The sequence below is a fragment of the Vanessa cardui genome, chromosome 2, assembly GCF_905220365.1.
Source record: "Vanessa cardui chromosome 2, ilVanCard2.1, whole genome shotgun sequence".
In the NCBI taxonomy this organism is placed as follows: Eukaryota; Metazoa; Arthropoda; class Insecta; order Lepidoptera; family Nymphalidae; genus Vanessa; species Vanessa cardui.
In genome coordinates this window covers 4,402,463-4,425,826 of record NC_061124.1, presented here as the reverse complement: position 1 = coordinate 4,425,826, position 23,364 = coordinate 4,402,463, and the positions used below count along the sequence as shown (strand labels likewise).

The following is a 23,364-nucleotide window of genomic DNA, read 5'->3' as shown; positions in this document are numbered from 1 at the left end:
AGCTGTGCCCGCGACCTTGTACGCGTTCGAATTTAACAAAACAAAAATATTGTAACCTAAGTTACTCCCTATTATTCGGTTAGCCAGTGAAAAACCCGTCAAAATCGGTCGAGTTGTTCCAGAGATTAGCCGGAACAGACAAATAGACAGACCGTCAAAAAATTTTGTTTTGGTATATGTGCCGTGTGTTAATACATATATGTATTCAGTAAAACTATTTTTAATATTACAATCATAAACACTATTTTAATGTTACAATCAGACACTCCAATTTTATTATGTGTATAGATAATATTACGTATTTTATTTTAGAAATGTCAGTTTAATTGTAAAAAATATTAAGTTTAAAGTGAATATAATTTGCAATTACAATAACGCTTTAATATATTAGTATAGTCAGTAGGTGCGACTATTTTTATCGGCGTTGATCGTGAGTCTGCATTTAAAGCACAAAAATTAGTCACTATAACTCTGCATGTGTCGCGTTTCGGTAAAGAATACCTGATTCATACATACATAAGTAAGTATATTTAGAATAAATAAATGCTAAAAATGGCTTAGCGAGACTTTATATCAAACATTTTTTCGGAAAACGGAAATACTGAAATTCTTAAGGGACGCTCCAACAGACATAAATATAGAATGACTTCACATTAAATTGAACATACAACATAAATAATATGATTTGAGGCCATATGCGTTGAAAAGTTACTACTAATCGAAATAACTCACCTTTTTATCTCTTCGGTTCGGTTTCAAACCGATATCTTTTAAAGAATGAGTAATTGCTTAATTACTTACATTTTAAATATTACTGTTCGTATACCGCCTTAGTAATTATGTATATAATTTTATATGAAGCTCACACACACAAACACACACACACACACACAAATTCACACCTAAACGCACGCCCCCACACACCTAGAGACGCATTTTGTAAGCTAGGCTAACAATAACGAATACTATTTTCTTTACTATATTATTTTAGAAACTTTGTTTTAGATTAAATCTATTTTTTAACGATTTTATCTGCTTGGTATAATTACCCAATTGTGGTATTATATAAAGAGCAAAGTATTTATTTTATTAAGGAAATAAAACAGTACCAAGCAACACATTTAAATAAAATACTTAATTTCCAAAGGTAAACAATTAGTATTGTTTTTATCTAAATTGCCTAAAATAAACTACTACTATAACATACCATGGTAGTACAGATGAATTCATTCACGAAGGCGCGCTCCTCTGCGTTAAATAATTGTCAGCGTACACGAGTATAATATGAGTGAGGCTCAACCTTATGAAATGACTTAGTGTGCGTGAAATTAAAAAGAGAAAAAAAACACAGTAAAAATAATATTTATTTAGATTATTTTATCAAAACGCCAATAATTGCCGGGAAAGGGGACGCCTTCGTGATTGCATATATCCTTATATATTATATATAAAAAATCCCAAAAGAATCGTTACGCAATTTTATAAGAAACGTTAGTTATTTTACAAATATATGCACATGTTGAAATGTTTATTTATGGTTATAGTTTAGCTATTGATACATCTGTGTAGCCGTGCGTCACGTTCCCTCTGGATGGCTCTGGAAATTAGGTCAAAAGGGGGTCGACCCGTTGTCACTGCCATGCTATATAATACTTATATTCAATTTCACTCCATTATCTCATCCTTAGACAACCCGAACCAAAGTGCTGTGTCTCGTTCACACTTCTAAATAACAAACCTTATAATAAGAAATAAAATGCATAATTAAGAATAGACTGCATAGTTGCCAAGTGTAAATAGTTTATGAAAATAATATAACTTACAATCTACTAAAAAGGTTTTATAGTTAACGTTAAATATGATAAAATTAATATAAATCATTAAGATACCGGTTAGATCGGTTGAATTCGTCATGATATTTGAAATAATTCATTTAATATAGATATATACAAAATTCGTAGGGCCCCTGACATTGGTTTCTGACCTCACGCATTTGGCAGTTGCCTTGGCATTGCATCGAGCGGAATATACGAGCCTGTCTGAAGTCAAAATTTTATACAAAGTAATTATGTTGCGTTTACATTCGTTCGACCTTTACCTTCGGTTTTATTGTGTACATTTATTTTTATTCCATTGTTTTTAAGAAAGTTTATTCGAAGTAATTTGTAAGCATCAATAACAATATTTTATCTGGTAACAGCGCTTCAGCGGAGTCATGTTTTTCGCTAAAGAATCCGAAATTCGTTCAGAGATTGTAGAACATAAATTTGCCTGGCAGACAGGTATTCATTCAATGCATTTTGCGAAGTAAATAAGTGATACATTTACCGAACTCTTTCTGCTTACCTAATAGACAAAATGTACTAAACACTAGTAACTCTTTTAGAAAAAGACACCACCGACAATTACGAATCTATTTCATAACCTTTTCATTTAGGTAAACAATCTTTTACTCATTAATAAAATAATAAAGAGATCAAACAACTTGCGTGATACACGAAAACGTTTTTACTAATGAAAAAGGTAAAGTCTGTGTCACACTTGCGTGGTCAGCGAAATAACTAGATTTGCGAGACTTAGTAGTCAATTGCTATCCGGTGTAGCTTCACTTTTACAATGATTTTGCGTCACTTGGTCACAAATGCGTATTGAACACACGTGTGACCAACTGACGCAATATGACGTACAAGTTTAAGTATCAAATAAACGAAGTTAATGTTTTAAGGTTCCAAATCTATATTCATCTAAAGTTGAGAAAAGGAGTTCCAATTCTCCTGCTTGAAAAGATTAAAGGAGAAATATTATACAAATTAATTCGTTGATAAGTACACAGGTGATTTCTTTGAAACTGAAATTGTTGATTAAGATAATTCAGTATAAAAATTATAATTCTATTTCTTGTCATAGTTACCAAATCAGATTACAACACTCAGTGCAAACATACAGAGGCAATGTCTATGGACGGTAGTACTCTTACTATTAGGTAATCAATTTTACCGTCCGCTTATATATGATATATTAAAAAATCAAAAACTTATTTTTGTACCATTTTTTCATTTATATCCTACATTAAGACAAGCTTTAAATTACAACAAAAAAATTCTGAATATCTTCATGACCATTGACACATCTTAAGCGGTAGAAAAGCTATAATAAATAATAATACCAGAACCGAATATATTTATTTCAGTACATAGGTATCTTTAATCCTTAAGATTGCATCGAATTGCAACGTAAGCGTCATTAATAGATAAAAAATTAGCAATTCAAAATGGCAAAATGCACCGCTATGACGCCTGCGCGGTGGCCCACTTCTGGTCCGAGGTCACGGGTTCGTTCCCCGGGTTGTATTGATCGCTGGGGCCGGAAATGGGACTCCAGTGCAGCGGGGATGTTCATAGATCTTTCTAGGAAAATATGTATTTATAGTTTACGTCAATATTGAATAATATCTTGAAAAATAAGGTTACCAAAGTTTTTCTGTAAAATAGAAAAAATAATTAATCGATATATGTTTTGTAAATTTTTTTTAAATTAAATTAAGACTCATCTGTGTCCTTGCTACGAATGAATATTATAACGAAAATAAAAATCAAAACATTAAATATAACTTAGACGATCTCTTGGCAAAGACTTACAGTTTTAGCTTTTTTAACGTCACTGATGGTTTAACTCAAGATCGTGACAAATACGTGTGACATTATACCGTTTTTTTACGTATCCAAAATAGAACAAATAAGGTACAGAATATATTTAGATAAATTGTAATAATTAAGGTATTCGGTTGTGTATTTTTAAATAAAGATAATAATATACCGATTATAAAACCTGAGATAACTTTACACTTTATTTAAACACTAGTTTATTGTTACGTGCTAGGCAAAAAAGTATCCTATGTCCTTCCTTAGAGTTAAAGTTTGCTTCATAACACAAATTTTCAATTTTGGTTTATTGCTTTGTTAGTGAAAGAGCGACAAATAGATAGACAGACAGACAGAGTTACATTCACATTTATAATATTGGTATAGAAATATATAGATTCAAGTTTATAAGATCCAAACAAAAACATAATTCTAAGCTAAAATATTGATTTTCGAAATGTTCATTTAACATGACCATTTTATGATGGCTGTCGTAATAAAAGCTACTTAAAGCGACATTTGCTACAGTTCGTGAGTCCAATATAAACTTCGTAAGTTTTCAAAACTAATCCTTATACCAGCTTTCGCAATGAAACCAAATAGGCTGCAATATATTCTGCATACTCGTTTACAAAACTAACCATATTTAATTATATATTCATTTAAATAAATGCAACACTTTATGTGTTTGTAATTTTGATATTAAACCACTCACGAAGGACTGGTTTGATTCGACTTTACCAAAGATTTAATAAGATTTGGTGTAGAGGTTGAGTATTTCGTGAAATAGGGCGTAATATATATTTTTCCTTCAAAGATAATATATTATTTCCTTTACGCCAAGCGAATTGAGTGAGTAATTGCTAGTTATATATAATTCGTTGATTATTATTAAAGGCGGACATCCCCTGAGAACATCGCAACTACATCGCTGAGAAAACTCCATCAGAACACATCGGGATTTTATTATTGCGAAAATAAAATCAGTGACTTTATTATAACAATTAATATATGTAATAAAACAATTAGTGCTTTAACTTCTAAATGAACGAATATTATTTTAAAGCGAGACTAATTGCAATAATCTAGTTACACTTGACATTGACACAAAATAATTGTATACTAGAAGGAAAATGAGTTGAACTGGTGGACCAAGGTTTAGACACATTATCGTCATGATAACGTCCTAGCAACTCGACTATTACTGATTTTGTTTTAATTAATTTCATAAATGTATGTATGAATTTGAATACTAGTTAGTAATATTTGTATAATATTGATTTTGGTAGATTATAAGACTTTGTGTCTGAATTAACCATATGGTAAAATATTTGTTTTTTCCTTAAGCAAAATTGATCATTTTTTTATGTAAGTCGTATATTGACGTGAAATCATTATAACCAATTGTGTAGACACCAATTTATCATATTCAGTTTTATATTCTAAGAGAATGATGTATATATTATCTTTATTAATTAATAAATAAAGGATATATTCGTAGCCTTTATTTAGAATCAAAGATAAAAAAGTAAAACCGATACGTTTTTTAATTAATAATATGTTCTTGAAAATAAACATGTTATTAATAATTTCTAATCCTTTGTTGTTTTGTTAATCTGATATCCAAATAATTGAATACAATCAGTCAGACAAACACTCTGTGCGTTATCATTAGGGTTGTTATCGGCACATTATAAGTAGGCCTCAGAGGTGGGTCAATGACGGTCGTTCACCGCTGCAGCCCGCACGTGCTGACCTAGCATCCTCTCCCTCTCACCCCTCGCGTACAACCCCCTTCACCACAAGGAATACCTCCGATCGTTATTAATCTATAGAAGCCCTCAGTAGCAATCTATATTGCATTTAATATTTAAAATTATGACATTCTAGCGAATTTAACATATATATGAAGCATTCACTAAACCTAAGGTATTATAATAAAAGTACGCATTGTATATATTCTCGTATTTGTTTATTCTATAACAATTGTTGTTAGTTTATCATATCTGCTATAGCTAAGTTATCGTAAAGTAGTCTGTTAGTATATTAACAATATTATGTTCATTGTCGTATTATATTATATAAGTAATAAAATTTATTTTTACATTGGAAAAGTAAGGTTAAACTTTGTAATTAATATGCTATATAATTTCATATTAAATAAAAAAAAACAGTTTTGAGATATTAAATTTAAAAAGTTTATATTGTATGAGATTTACATATTAATAATAGAAGCTAAACAATAATATCTTAAGGTTTCCCTACACTTCTTTTTTAAACTTCTAAGTTTATCATTTTTAAACATATATGTGTTTTCATTAATGACCAATCATCGGCATTTGTTATATATTATTATTAGAGATCTGTATTTATCAATCGTCTAGTAGTGAGCGTTTCAATGCCATATTCCCGGACCGCTATATTTATCGGCGCCGCAGGTAGTTAGGTCAATGACGTACAATCACCCATGCAGCCTGCGCTCCCTGAAACTAGGGCGCGAACACCCTATGTAATATCGCTATATACAAATCTCCTTATGTTTATTTTATCCTTTACTCGTTCATTTTGATTTGATTGATATTTATAAAATAATTTGCGTATCTTTTCAGAAACTTCTTGACCTATGTATGGGAGATTTGTCGGTGTTTTTCAAAATCGAAAGACGTTATAGTTTGTGGTATAAAAATGTTTTGTGATCATTTCAATAAAAAAAATATTAATATGATGAATACGTAATTCAATAGTATTTGGCATTCGTGACGTACAAAGGCCACTAGTTTTAGTAATGAAATCGATATTTACATCAAATAACCGGTCAAGTACAAGTCAAATTTGTAGTCCAAAATAGGTGTTGTATTACAACTTGTATTTCAAACAAGCGAGCTTGCAGTCTATTTCGGATAAAATTCAAATTAACGTTGTTATAAAAAAAAGGTTACATAAGCCTTAAAATACTAGAAAGTCTGAAAAGAGTAGCATGTTATACAGACAAAATTCAGATGGTAATGTTATCATGAAATTGACAAGAGACTTATTTCAATTATATGTCATGATTAACAAACATCCGTTAAATGAAATAAAGCCCCATTTAACAAAGCTTATTGCACGCAATCATACGATGTTTACGAGTATATGAAGCACTGAAACTATTGATGCGAAATTGTACATTACGTAAGTACATATGTGCAACATTCTAGTTGCATCGACTAAGTACAGAGTACGCCTAAGTACCAAAGTACTGAAGCCTTCGCCCATGTACTCGTAAAAGTAGATAGAATGTCTAAGTCAGCCAGGCCAGTAGAAGCCAAGGCTAGGTTGTGCAATCGCGCCATTGCATTATAAACTCTATCCACACGACATAAAGTGAAATAGAGAACGATGAGGCTTCAATGACGTTCGTTGACTCGAGCGCTCGATGCCGGCGCATTGCTGTTTTCCTTCTCCGTTTTCATGCATTGATATTAGAAACTGTTGACTTTGTTTACTCCATAATATCACACTTGTTTACGAGATGTGATAGTAGAGGTTGTTTATGTAATGTGTTTTCAAAGAAATAATAATTTGATACAAGAGAGACCCTTGTCATTTGTTTGTAACTAGGAACGACGTCTAACAATTATTAATTGATTAATTTATTATAATAAAAAATAATATGTTAAATCTTAAATATAAATAAGAAATTGCTAGATATAATAACTTCACAATAACTTTACTAAATATTTTGACTTCACGTGGTGGGTTTAAGCTGCAGGTTTATTTCACTCGTCGTCTCTGTAAAACCAATTTCATATGAGCTCGGTCACTTGCGATGATTCTTGTTGTAAGCGTTTATAACTCGTGAACTAAGAGGTCCACATCGAATGGTTAGTTTAGACGTGAGGCGGTGTAGCTCGTGACCCAATTTCGCAGCTGCTGGTTTCAGCAGCGACGCGGGACGCCGCGGGGTGCAGCGGTGCGCGGGCGGCGGGCGGCCGCGTGTCAATGCCGTACGTTGACTCCAAGCAGCGGCATCGACGCGGCCTCCGCCTTACATAACCACCGACAATGAGCACTCCGCGAATGCGTGTGATGTACCCAGCCGCATTCGATTCAACACCGTGTTCGAATGTCAAATTCAATTTCGCACTTAAATTATCTATTTTATTTTGGGCTACGATCGAACATTCGGTTAATATACAAAAAACCGTGTAGAGATTAGGCAATTTGAGCGCAAGGTATTTTTTCGTTAGTTCTTCCATTTATTTTTACATTTCAATGGAACTTCAACCTTATCTCTGCACAATCTAGATGTTTTTAAATTAAAGATCTTATCATATATGCATGTCTCATATTTATATTATTCCATTAAATAAAATGTAATAAGACTATAATAGTGTTTCTAAGTGCCACAATTTATATACTATTGTGTCAGGTCGTGTACGATTATGACATTATGTTTTATATGCAGTATGTACGAGCACTAGTGCATAGTTAGGACCTAGGCTAACAAAGAGCTTAATGTACCTTCGTGTGTTGATCAATAAACTACACGTGCAGTATAAAAACGTTAGCTTTGACGACTGACTGAGTCAACAGTTATTAAAACATCATTAGTCGAGTTAAAAACCAAATTCTTATACTAATTTAGATACATTATAAATTCAAAGTAAAAAAATATATATTTTTACGGTTTATGTTAAGATAATTATGAAAAGTAACATAATTAAAGCTAGGGTGTAACAGCCGTAAGTAAGGGCGGGCGGTGGAAGTCCGAAAGTGAAAGATGTGCGGGTACGAGAAGTGCGGGGGCGAGGAAGGTTGCGAGTGAACGACGCCGCGCGGCGCCGCTAGCGAGCGGAGTGCAGCGCGCCGCAGCCTCACGCAAACAAAACTTTAGTTACTAACCTACTTCCGTGCGGGCGCCAACCGCGAGCGCGACTGTTGCACGCTCGCTCGCTTCTTACCGCCTAGTACTTACCGACACAATAACGTATGACACTCAGTGATGGACTTTTATATGAGAAAACTCATTGGGGCGTTCGTCTTATTTTGAATGGACTGTATAAATCTGAGCGGACAACGGGGCCATATGAGCAAAATGTTTTACGGTGAGATGATGTGTACAACTTGTACCGCTTTTGTTATTCTGTATTCACGTCGGCATGCACTTGTCTCGTTGTCTTCTACCCTTTAATGTTTATACCTAATAAGGAGCGTCACGCACACACCCACAAACGAATGTTTTTTTTTTTTAATTCTTTGATCACAAAATTTTAATAATCTGTTATACAATATTTTAAATTCAATGAAAGGAACTTTTTTTATTTTAATACTTAAATCAACTTTAAATTAACCATAAACTATGTTTTATTTTGTATTCTAAAAATACTTCAATTATTACGCGATAATAAATATTTTCACTAAGTATGTAAAATATTACACTATCATGGTGGATACCACCCTTATTTATTTATTTTCATAAATACTAGAAATAAGGTAGTTAATATTATATTAAAAAAAAACTTATTTTAAAGCTTAATTTATTAATAGGCGGCCATATTGAAAATATGATCTTGTGGCGCCATCTAATAGCGGTATATTGCAAAAACAATTACTTCAATTGCAATTGAAATAACAGATAAATACTTATTTATTATAATACGAGAATAACCTTAACAATCAGTACTTTATTGTTAAAAAATAAACGTCTTTATTAAATTTTTCTTAATTGCTTTTTGTAGTGCGTGAAAATATGATATTAAAGATTAATTATCAGTAATGAATACATAAATGGTTTACTTAAAATCTTTTAGAATACTACAAGCCTTCTCAATTAACGAAAATATGCCCATGCTTTTAAATATTTAGAGTGTATATCACTGATTACAAATTTATATGTCCATGTCATTATTATGATAGTAAAACTCGAATGAGTGAAATTTCATCGAGTTAGGAAGACGTGGTAACTATTGACGCGCGCATGTGTGCGTGCTTATATTTTATTATTCTGATTGATGTGTTAATGTTTGCGTTGATTTTTTGACTAAAACGCGCACACGGGTTCGTCGTGTATACGGAAAGTAGGTCGGTTCAGTGACCCATATGTTTATCTAGCGATTGTAGCAACGGCCCGCGTCCGTAACGCCTTATGTTATCATATCGTTCGCATTTTAGTTTAGGTTATCTGTCGGGCAACCTGTCTCCTGCACTATTCTTATAGATAAACGCAATGTAAATAACATATTTTGTGCCGAAATGTTTCTAATCAAACAAAGACTTTCTTTCATACCGTATTTGTTATCAGTATACTTAAATAAACGGTCACATATTATATTTTTAACAAAGCATATATGATTTTTAGAACTCTAGTTAAAGAAAAGCAAGTATAACATACTTTAAAATAATATATATACGACAAAAGGTTCGTTTATATAAATTCTTAAAAATAATCTGTTTCTGGTTAAAATAAAATTTCAAAAAAAAGAAAGGTCAATCTTTAAATAAAGGTACGTTAAAAATATCATATTCCGCATCCGCAGTGCGTGTTGGTACTTCGCAGTTTCGTGATTCAAACTCTCATTTGCCATTTAAAAAAGAACTTTCTCTTAAATCGTACATTTAGGTCAGCATCACTGCTCTCACGGATAAGATCCCGCTGACAGCGTGCGATATAAATGATACCGATTGACACGTTCAAAACAATTTTCGTACAATACAAGTTTTAGGTATTATCGCTGCTAAAATGTAAAAACTTTCACTACATGGTGTGGGATTATGTGGATATTAATAGAATTTAAGGTCACATATTTATTTAGGATTATTTCTATTTAAAAATACTGGTTGAATAAATGATATAATATTATTTATAGTCATCATCTATTCATATTCTCAACTGCCTATTCATGTAACCCTCACATCATGATAACATATCTTAACCCTTACTACATAAGGCCTTACATTTGCCATAAAACCGCCCCCTTCCATACGTAATAATTATTGACGTAACATTGCAATATTAATTTCAACCCTAAACATTATTTACCCATACCATAATAGATTTTCTTTCAGCTTTTCGGACACAGGGTCTGCTGTCAGTCAACTAGCGTACCCCTTCTTGTCACTTCACATATTCATATCAACCTTTTTAAATATTCATTTTCAAGGTACCAGTTAAAAAAGAAACCTCAAAAAAATATTCATCGGAATTTTGTCAGTTAAACCGGTTTTTTTTCATGATATAAATTAAATCCTGGAGACAAATTTTACCATTGAGTTGTAAGTGATTGATTGAATATAATTGATAAAAAAGAAACTGCTAAGTTTTTTGACGGTTTTTTGTAGTATCTGTATACAGTATTATTTTATAATAACTTTACCTAACTACTGTAATTCTGTAAAATTATGATACTGAGAATAGTTATATTTAGATTTTACAGCCAAAGTATTTTGTATAAATGGACTTTATTTTTTTAAAGTCTTTATTTGTCTGAAACTAAAAGATATAAGAAATAACTATAATTTTTATTTCTATACCCTCCGAGTCTTATAATCTGAATATAACTGGAGCGCTTATTGTAATAGGTTATATATTTTGGTAAGAGTCATTTACCCATAATATTTTTATTATGTAAACGTTTTTCTATTCAGTAATCGGTGCGGTTTACGCTCAAGGACAGTGAAAGTTAGAGAAAGGATATGCAAAGCAGGCTGACGTACCGCTCTGCATCGAGCAAATTGTATTGTTAAACAACGTCTAATTGTAAGCTCCTCTGTATATAATTTAAAGGGTTATTTTATAAATTTATTCAAAGAATATTTTAAAACAAAATAATAAAAATACTTATACGTGCTTACAATACATATACAATATTTTTAGTTAAAACAATATTGTTGTGATCGTATAAAACTTCGTATTTATTATTAGTTGAAGGAATCTAAAATTTATTTATATTTTTAACGTGAACCAATCTAGATTTTGCATTATGTTAAGTACAATTTACCATTCGATCAGAGATGTCAGATTTCATTAAACCGTAGTACAATATACAAATAATATGTACCACTGGCCCAGTCACAGTCAGTTCCGTAACCGGACCGTTCCGGTTATCGCCGGTACGGCAAATCTATAAAGTAAATTAAATTAAATAATATAAATCTATAAAGTAAATTAAATTAATTAAATTAATAATTATTAATTTAAATAATAAATAAACAATAATATTACATTTTCGTATACATATTTTTGTCGCTTTACCGATAAAATAGGCAACCTCCTTAATGAAAAATGTTGTGTACATAACATTTGTTTATATTTATGATTTATCTTGATTCGCTTTAATTTTGTTTTCTTTTAAACTTAATCGCGGGTCAGAGTTATTAGTGGATATAATCGTTACCTTCAAACGCTCAAAGTATTTAAGCCCTTCATTTTCGTTAGCGCCCTCCGTACTTTACCTTTACGAAGGTGAACACACACAAACAAATATATAATTTTACTATCTCAGTCACGAGTGTAGCAATTGCAATTAGAGTGAGCGGGACAGCTAAGATTAGATGTAGTTATTAGTTAACACGCAATAACCATAAGGTCACTTGGACAAAACGTAGATGCGTCAACGAACGCTCGCAAGGTGACGCATTGTCACTAGGAATTTATTATTGTAATAGTATTGATGCTAGATGCGTAATAGCGTTGCACGTTGAAAAATTCATTTTATTCATAAACGTAACCGATACATATATGTAACGGGTTTCTAGCGCTTATTTATTCAAATTCGCACAGATAATACAAGTGAAATTCCACTCGTGATATATTTAATGGAGTTACACACTGTCAGAAAATATTACGAAAATATCTTTTTTTTTTCAATTCTCAACTAGTGTGTGATTTTTATCTAAGTAGTGTGTGCAAGTGTATGCAAAAAAAAATTAATTTTCACTCGGCTTACAATATATATGAAATAACAATCACTTCTCGGATATTAATATTTAATATTTGCAACATTAAAAACACTTTGAATAGTTGTTAATTTGACTCGTTATTTCATAAATATTTTTATCATTGAAAAGTTAGGGCACTTATGAAAATCTTGTTAGTGAAAGAGAATTATCTCTACACGGAAGAAATCACTATAAACATCTATGTAGAGTCGACCCTTTATCGAGATGAAGCTAAATTCCTGTAGACTCGTTGTCGATTTCTATAGTGTTCATTATAATTAAATACATGTATATATTTCTTAAATTAATAAAGTATTTATATTTTATTACTAAGAGTGACTATCAGCTATTCTCTATGTTCGGGATTTAGATACCAATATTGAGGAAATACAAAGCACTATGATCGTTTGCTGTTAATATTATCAGGCTGAAATAGCGTATAAGCGATGTTCACACTCTCGCGAATTGGCGTGATTGCATAACACACGGGATGACAACCCGGCCCAGTTTCGATTCACAATGTGTTATGTTCATATACAAACGCACTAACGCACAATCGGCCGTTACGCTTAATAAACTCGCCATCATAGATAGAATATGTACATCACATTTGTAGTATAAATACTATTGAAGTATTTTCGTTACATTTAATATATTTTTAAGCTTTTTAACGAGTGTTGTTGTTCTATGTATATAATAAATAATAATCAAGTGCAATATAAATGTGATATCAATTTCTAAACTAAATAACATGGTTTTGTTATTAAAAACTAATAACAAATATTGTATTGAGGTAAATCCTAAAGAAAAGTGTTTTTTGTAAACAAATTTTCTTAACATCTTAGACTCACTGTATACGTTCAACACATGCCTAAATATAGTTTGGTTAGCAGCAACTGAGCGGGAGGCAGACTGAAATTAGGGTCAATGATGATATAGTCGTAAAATCGTCATCTAACACCGCACTGAGTCATTCAAACCTCTACGCTGTCATTCAAATACAACCGCTTGGCCATTTCAAGTATATTTTGTTTTGTTTCACGAACAGAAATTAAGGTTGAAGCTGGGTAAATTGCATTTTTTAATCTGTTGCAATAAGAGATAACCTCGCTGCTTCGCTATCGTGGTGTGCAAAAAAATTAAGTTAGTCCAAATAATGAATAGTATGGCATTTCATTATAATTCTTTTAAAATATGAGAAACTTCCTTATTTTTTTAGTAATGGTTAATATAAATAAAATACTGTTGTGATGGTTTCACATGCTAAGATAATTGTTTAACGTATAAATACATATATACTAAAATACTACTACTTCCCATACTTATGAACGCTGTATACTATTCGAACTTCCATCAACTTCGGTATTAGGACAATAAAATCAGTAATGACAAAAATATATGAAAAATTAGTAACCCAAATTCAATAGACTGACCGTGGTACACTTGGCCGAGACCTTTGAAGGCGTTGCCTTCGATAATTTTTTTGAAATGAGATATTATTTTACATTTCTACATAAACTTATATTTCTTATATCTTCTGTGTAATTGGCCTTAGGATTTACCATTGCGGCTCATATTCAATTGGGACTTCTGTGTACATTAACATTTTTTCTAATTAAGTCGTAATCACAATGAAAAAAGGCATAGTAACAACATTAGGACTGCTTATTAACTGTTTTCATAACACTAATACATACAGTCGCAGCACTTACTTTACAAAAGAACTTAATTATATTTTTGTAAGCTTTAAAATTACACGTTTGTTGTATGCGGTCTGGCCTCAACGAAGGTTTTCCTCAAATTAGTGATTGACAGGGGAGGTTAATATAAAATCGATATGAATCTATTCAAATCAGATATTTGTTGTTATTATTATTATTACCAAAACAACTACATTTTACTTTATGAACATATTATTACGATTCATTGCTTTTTAACAAGCTTGGTTTAGCTGAAAAATACGAATCAACTTTACAATCTTCTCAAATATCAAAACAGAAACAATCTAAGCAATACAATTACTTTAAATTTTTAATATTTATTTTTTTACGCGATTAAGGATTAATTTTGTCATTGTATTATAACTAGCAATCGTTTTTAGCTATAATCGTGTTCGTAAGGGCGATGGATTTCCCACGCAGGCAGCGGCCTTGCTTCTGAACCTTTATGACAATGCGACGCAAGTCACGGACAATAATCTATTACTTGCGTTTTCCTCTCGTTTACAAGGATCTGGTTAATTAGTTGTTATATCCTTTTACTAAATTATACATATATAAATTCTTATATTATATATTATTGAGTCGAGATGGCCCAGTGGCTAGAACGCGTGCATCTTAACCGATGATTGCGGGTTCAAACCCAGGCAAGCACCGCTGTTTCATGTGCTTAATTTGTCTTTATAATTCATCTCGTGCTCAGCGGTGCAGGAAAACATCGTCAGGAATTCTGCATGTGACAAATTTCATAGAAATTCTGCCACATGTGTATTCCACCAACCCGTATTGGAACGGCGTGGTGGAATATGTTCCAAACCTTCTCCTCAAAGGGAGAGGAGGCCTTTAGCCCAGCAGTGGGAATTAAGTAAAAAGTGTAGTTTTATTAAAATTGATTCACTAATTTTCACGTGATAATCAGAGAATGTTCTAGAAAATATTTACTTTTCTTGCTAACAATAACCAAATACATCCCACGGTTAATCATTTCATTGATTAAATATATCGTGTACAAATATAACCTTGACATTTAAATAGATAATTTATTAATTATAAGATAAAGATAACACTGATGTTTTATTGCTATTTAATTTTACTTTGTTGCTTAGATAACGGGAGACAGTTTATGTATTTCAGGTAAATAGGAGAATCATGTTCTATATCCTACAGTCAATTAAGCTACGTAACGGGATAGCATTATTATAGACTCACGTTCGACGCCCGCTCCTTATGATAGGAGACTTCCCATTAAATGTCAAAAATTAGTTAATAAATAACGTAACCGAAACCGGATTTTATAATTATATAATTGAGAATAGGTATTTACGATTAATTTTGTAGTAAGTTACAATTAAATGACTTACATTCAATAATTGGATATAAATGCGCTTGAATTATAAACAAAACAATATATCAATCAATATATTTGAACTGTCAGTAAAACCTAATGGATATAAACATGCAATAAAAAAAACGCAAACGTAAACACTAACGTAAACTTAATCGTACAAGAAAAATAAGGAATTGTATAAATTTCATTTCGAATGTGATTAGAAAATAACATTAAACTAGATCAGCTATTTCAATCGAATTAACTACTTTTCAACGAAAATAACCCACGCTTGACTCATCAAATAAACCTACATACTTTTGAATTTAGAACTTTAACCATACCGAAAAAAAGTAACAAGGTAAACGCATAAAATTCGCAACGATAAATTTCGTACAAGCATAAAGGTGAACGATCTTGAAGAGGAATCTTCCTCAAAAGCCAAGATAATCTTATGGAAAGTGAAATGCAAATACATATATCTTATAAATAGATTCTGACATTTCGCTCGATGGATGCGTCAGCCAAACTTACGTGATGTAACCGTACACACATACAAACTGTTCATTATATCGTACCCATTGCATCGATGTGTGCAGTGTGAATCCCATATAAGATCGACAATCAACGGCAATCGAAAGAGAAAGTGGTTGGTCTATGGCTCTTGACTGCTCAAAACACGAGAAGTGCTTTGACAGTGAGTAACATATTGAAAATTCTTCTGCTTAGTTTACACAGGTACATTTTACTTGAATCGATTTTCAATAATATTAAGAAAAGCTCTACAATAGCTATTAAAATATAACGTTATAAATTAATAATATTATTACGATCAAACCAAACATAAAAAATAAGCAAAATGTGATATTTTTTAATGATATTAATCAATGGATTTACAAGTTATTTGACACACTTCATGAAATAGACCTTCACTATAAATAAGAGTCGTCTTCCCCACGTCACGTTTCGTAATCGTGGTAATCGTAGACATAACATTGAAAGGCAAGCTGTTAATCGCCACGATCCCCTTTTTGTAAGAATGCTTAACTATTACGCTAATGATTTAAAGAACAAATTAATCATGGGTTGAAAAGGACTTAGGCAATTAACACACTAAAGCTAACCATCTTACGTTCTTGCGCACATGTCGTTAGCGATCGCTTAACAGACCGCTACTCTCACTTTCAACGAAAAATCTAACGATGAAATGTTACACGTATCATTAATATACCACAACTTGTTTGTTTACAAATATTAATGAGATACATATTAAGTAAAGCGCTTCATCCGTGAAAAGTTCCAGTAGAATTACACACGGTACCGTAAGCAAAGTTACGTTGTACGCTGGATACCGTTGCGCCCGCGCAGTCGCCCGTCTCGCTTGCACCGTTAGCGTTCGCTGCCTAGACCGGCAATTACTTTCGCTTTCCATTCAAAGCTTTTTATCTTCGCCTTCACGTTACACGTTTACTGTACTTTTCTTTCAATGCCACTTTCTTTACTGATTCATTGTTCACTTTTTAATATCATTTATTTTGCTTTCTTAAGTCCGCCTTTTTATTTTTATCTCAATTTAAATTAGTATTAATTAATCTTTTGATTTTTTACACATTTTACGCACTAATATTAAATTTTGTTCATCGAATATTCATAACCATTAGAATAACACGAAAATATTTTCGTGAATGCCAAGCGCCAGGTCATATTGATTACATTGTATAATGTATATATATATGTATTACACATGGAACAAAAACTTAAACAAGCGTGAAGCAAGAAGTCAAAACTTAAAACCTTGACCACGACGCCAGACATTATAAGCGCGTGCGCCTTTCACGGCTGTCAGGTGGACGTTGTATAACTAACTTTCCATTTTCTTTGAGTGATTTTGACAAAAATAAAATTTATATCTCACTCCAAATAACTGAAAATAAAAAATAATACATACAAATATTCTCGAGTCGCATAGTCATAAATGTAAACAATCGTATAGCTTTGAATTAATTTAAAAAATATTTACTATGATAACTGTATTCAAAATTAGATAATAATATGAAATATTCCATAGTAAACTTTAAAGAAACGTGTTCAGAATAGCGTTTCCTATAGAACACTGCTTAAATCGCTTGTGTTGCGAAACACGCAGACTCGCCACACTGCGAGTTAAGGTCGCGAATATGTGGCAATTTTCCCATTTCGAAGACAAGTTAAACCTTGACCTAGGAATTAAATTTCGTTTCGTCACTCGAGTTACACTTTGCAACCAAATAAATCGCAACAATTTACAACGGACACGTGTTTATTTTGATATATACGCTTGGCATATTACCAAAATTCATGGCGGAGAAACGCAGAAGATACCCATCAAGTCATTAAATACATTTGAAATTATTATTTACAAAAAAGTAGAAAGAATATTTTGAAAAACTCTCATAAACAGAAACGATAAAACTTATTAAATAAGATTTAAAAAAAAAGTTGGCAGTTTCTGTGAATAATTATTCGGTAGAGGTAGAGCCCTTGTAAGGTAGCGAAGATCCCGCTAGATGTCAGTGGTGGTGCGGCGCGCGCGCACATGTTGCGCCACCTCTTTACGCAACGAGGCCATTCACCCCGGAAGGCGTTTTCCTCGGTTTCTTTAACAGTGTTATTTTCTGACGGTCGCGTGACTCGTTTGAGTGGTTCAACCAACACCCTCTTACATACCATATTGTAACAAAAACCAACCCATTTAATTTATTGCAATGTTACTAGTAAAGTACAAGCACACTGAAAAACAAAAGCTGCTGCAGTATATTTGGTAACTCTTTAATAATAGGCTGTCGCTTTCGTTGAAATTGTTTGCGCAATAATTTAAAAAGTTAAAAGTTTTTTTTTATGTTTTTCAAGATATTTTTTTTTATCTCATGTGACATATTAAAATGTCGCTACTCTTTTATGTAAATAGCGGCGTAAATAATATTATTTGAAAGGAGGGCTATTAAGATTTGTCTTCGTACTCGTTAGTCGTGTCGACGTTGTAACAAATATTTCCACCAGACGACTTATTTTTACAAAACTTGTTCATTCTGTTGCGTGTGATCGCTGATTGACCGAATTAGTCATAATTCGTCAAGCGCACTTGTTTATGTAATGCAATTTTCATAATGGATTTGACAAGTAATAAACATATCCAAAATTAATAATGAATACGTTACTTATCATTACTATCATCATCGCTATACACTTGTTTTTAATTGCAACAAAATAAAAAAAAAATAGTTTGAAAAGTAGTCCTTACGTCTGATGTCACACAAGTTAATAAAAAGTTATAACATTAGCTTTACAAGATAATTGAAAATACTTTATATTCCATACACTTGTGAACTTAAATATAATATATAGCAAATATGGAACATGGGACATCGGGTTAGTTTAAGTTGGTTCTTAAAATATGTTCTGAATTTAAATCAAACTTAAAGAGGAAAATTCTACGATTTAGCTGTCAAAGTCCAACATTAACATAACTGTGACATTGCCACACTTACGCAAAGATGCATCGGCCCCTTGCGAAAGTGTAGTGTGTCACGCCCCCGCTTAAGACCTCAATACTCTTTAAAAATATTTTCGGTCATCAAAAATTACATAAGAAAATAAAATTACTATTTAAAGAATAATCGAGAAAAAAAATATTATTTAAATAGGTATTTAAGTCTAAAAATGTAAATATAAGTAGTACATTCCGTTATTTTTTTTACGTATTTGGATTATCAATACTTACGGATTTCTATGTATTTTAGTATCGGACTCGTAAAGAAGCCAAAATATAATCTTAGCTTTAGATTTGAAGTGTTGATGCTTAACTTCAACACTTGGCACAAAACAAGGTAAGAAAATTAAACAGTCATTATTATTTCATTTATCTTTCTCAAATGTAACATTTCAATGTTAAACTCAAACTATTCGTCTACGAAAGTTAGATCTTACGAAACACCGAGACAAACTGTGTATTTCAAACGAAGACTGCTAAAAGCTCTGGCTTGTTGCACAAACAAAAATTGAATTGCAATAGAGAGATAATCGCGAAGTGGTACCTATTGACCGGTCTATCTCATTACTCAATAAATAATATTAACACTATTAAATTAAAACATCTCAATAACTTGTCCTAAATAAACAAGGGTAAAGACCTTTTGCATAACTATGTGTTACGTGTGCCAGTGAGAGGCAATGTCAGATTTTGCAATCACTATTATTATGACAAGTAAGCGAGCAGGCCGTCCCTAAACAATGGATCAAATTTTACAATTTCACAGAAAAGCCATCTTGTACATCAAAATCTCTCACAGACACAAACGAGATAACGCAATAAAATCTCGTTCGTAATTATACATTTCCATTCAAGACGGATGCAGTTTAAGTGCAAGTTTCGTAGCAGCAGTTCACACTGACGGTTAACATTAATAGGGGTCACTTTGCTACACATTGTGTAATGGTAACTTAAAATAAATTTAACATGTTTAAAAATACAATAATTAAATGCAATTCACTCCAAACAATAAATATTGTAATCAGTCGAATTGCAATACATAACAATTGCATATCAAGGTTCTTCTAATGTCTCTATTAAAATTAAGTCTTATGTTTCGTTAGCGTATGTGCCAAAAAAGGTCAATGACCAGCCTCGACGTTTCTACCACCGCATTTGGTACATGATAAAAGAGCTAATAAACATCCTATCGCTTTTAATTACAATATTATTACGGTGGAATAGAGCTCAATTTGCATTATCGCGTTCGCGAATAGACAACCTTCTGTGTAGATAGTAACTATAAATTATGCAGCAAACTCCATAGTATGTTAGAACTAGGTTGTAATGCAATTTGAACGCTAAAACAAATACATTAGATCCATAATATATTGATAGATTTTGTGTGTTACGGTCTGTTTGAATTGTTTGCTGTTGCGGCCGAAATGTTAGTTTGTTTATCGTTCGCGCGTTCTTGACAGCGAAAAAGTGAAAACGGCTGTGGTGGATGAGCATTGTGAAACTAGGCGAGTGACGCGGGCCTCGACGCGGGTACACTTTAACTGCGGACAACACTGCGGTTATATAATAGGAAATGTGCGGTGTCGCCCATACGGTCATCGCTGCACACATAATAAATCCAGTCCTCGCATAACAATATATTACGCGGCTTAGGAGTTACATTTTTTATCACATTTATTGAACAGCTATTCGATTAATAAAAAATAAAAGAATACAAACTCAACCTGAGTCAGCATTTGATACTTATGTACCTCTAGTAGGTAAATTAAATATATTAGTAAGTATTGTAATAATAATGATTAATATAAATTCGATTGTTTATTCAGTTGCTGTTCTTGTTTATGAATTAAATATTTGACTTTATACTGTTTCGGAAATGCAGGGAACTCGGCAAAGTTTAAATATTTATTTTAACCAAGGTTGACAAGCAAGTTATTAACAAATATAACATAGTATGATCCAATTTCAGAGCAATCACTTATCCCTAGTAATTGTTTAATGTGAATGTTTTTTGTAGGTATTTTAAATACATTTGATATACTCGTGTATATGAAACATACGAGCTGGTAGCTTTATTATATACAACACCACACATCAATTATATTGTATGGCACTAAAGATACCATAAAGCGAATAGATAATATCATTTGGGTACCGTTTTTCTGTGTATTAATTAATTGTCACAGCACTGTTCACCAAATGTAACAGTTTTACAATAGCGGTTAATGTATGTCATTGACATCGAACTATTGTTTATTGTTGTTTCTGACAGGGCATTCTTTTACTTTCGAACTGTGGCACAATGGACTTAGTCTTATGTAACTATTTTATACATCCAGACTTAGGGCCTAGGTACTTTAAATGAATCATTACTTTTTTACGAAATAATTCTGCACCCATATAAAATAACAATAATAGTTTTAGTGTTATTAACTGCGAAATCATGATTACAGTTCTATTATTGACTCTTTTTTAAATAGAACCATTTGACTTTTAAATTAAAATTACTTTGCAATATATTCGACCTCAGAAGTCTACTTAAACGGTTGAAATTGACTTAATCACATGTATAACAAAATTATAAACTAGTCAATTATATTTATCTAATCAAAGTTATATAAATTGTTAACATTGATAACAAGGTTTGATCTTTTCACTTCACAATGCAGCTACAAAAAATATTTAAAATAATACATTTAAGTGAGTGCAATTGTTAAAAGTTGATATTTTCGACTGTTTACGAACTTCTCAGGTCATTCACTTATACTTTATCGAATACGGATTATCAACGTAGACATTTTATAATGAAAAACACTTAGTTTTTTGTTCTAACATAAAAAAAAACAACGATCTAAATATAGAATGAATAGTTACAATTTTAAATTATATAAAATTAAACTTAAACTTAGCTCGAAATAGTCGAACGAACTAAAATAATACAAAAACTTATATAGATAGCACATATGTCTTGGAAAAATCTACATTTGAAGCCGACGATAACTTTACATATTTAGTTTAAATAATCCTTGTTGAAGGGTACTTTAAGAAAGTATTATTTGATATATAAGACAAACATTTAAACTAATAATTTATTGTTTATGAATCTATAAGATTACGATATCAAAAACGCGGCCAGACGCATACTAAAACCTATTGTTTTTATCAAACACTATCAGACGATGACATTTAATAGACTATTTTAGATATTTTGGAGATTATTAACGATCATGTAGGGTAGGTCGTTCAACTTAGTAGTTTGAACTCGTTGTTACCGTGTGAAAAAATATTCCACAGTTCACTATCGACGACAATACCGATGTGGTCCAATTGTCAACTGATAAATGTACCTTGATGTGAAAACTGTCTAAATGGAAAAGTAGTTCATCGTTACTATTTTGTTATGATACGATCAAAACTAGATGGATATCACTGAAACTTAACGAAGTATCCATGGCTTATATATATCTCCGTTAAATAATTTATATAATAAAAATAAAAAACTTAAACGAATATTATTATTTATTAAAGAATAGTATTTAAAAAATATACAAATATTCAAATTTATAACAGTTATATATTAATTTATAAACCCCATATTTGAACTCTTTAAGATATTTGATACATTTATTATTTTACAGTTGTTTGTTACATTAAATTAAAGTTAAAATACTATTATTTACAATCAAAAATCTATCACAGCGTTGGGAATAATAAATTAATTTTGGAATATATAAAACAACAATTTACAAATCAGATTAAAAGAACAAAATTGGGTATGATCTTTACTTAAAAATAAAAATCTAAAATAAATGAATCTCGTTTCTTTAATTCAAAAACTTGAACCATGTATGTACCTACATGTATATTAAACATGTATATTAAAATAATAAGTAACTATAATACTTGTTTTTCTTTTACATTTATCAAACAAGGCCAAATTTATTAAAAGATAACAAATTGAGATTAAGTATTGTAACTTCGAGTAAATGATTCATGCGATAACTTCAGGCTGCAAGTCAATTTTCCGCCGCAACTGACGCCCGAAATAATTCAGAAACAAGATCACACACTTTTAAGACGACACATTAAACGGTGAACATCGCTTCCTGTTTGTGAATATTCCTGAACGGGGTTATGACGGGTTTGCTTTCACCCATTCCCAAACAGGAACATTGCGTCGATACTTGAAGCGTGTTTTTGTACAGAAGAATAGTTAACCTAGTTTCCTTG

At 31.6% G+C, this 23,364-nt stretch overlaps 1 protein-coding gene across 3 annotated transcripts in view; it reads left to right on the top strand.

The window, feature by feature from the left end:
- Positions 1-23,364, top strand: part of LOC124536802 (hormone receptor 4) — an 84,124-nt gene that overhangs the window by 35,154 nt on the left and 25,606 nt on the right. For 2 of the 3 annotated variants that reach the window (XM_047113410.1, XM_047113417.1), the window contains exon 1: positions 8,531-8,728. The exons of the other annotated variant lie outside the window; for it this stretch is intronic. In XM_047113410.1, coding sequence (XP_046969366.1) covers positions 8,674-8,728 — 55 coding nt within the window. In that variant the 5' untranslated portion in view covers positions 8,531-8,673. Of the gene's footprint in view, positions 1-8,530; positions 8,729-23,364 lie in introns of those variants that run through there. 3 annotated transcript variants of the gene reach the window in all.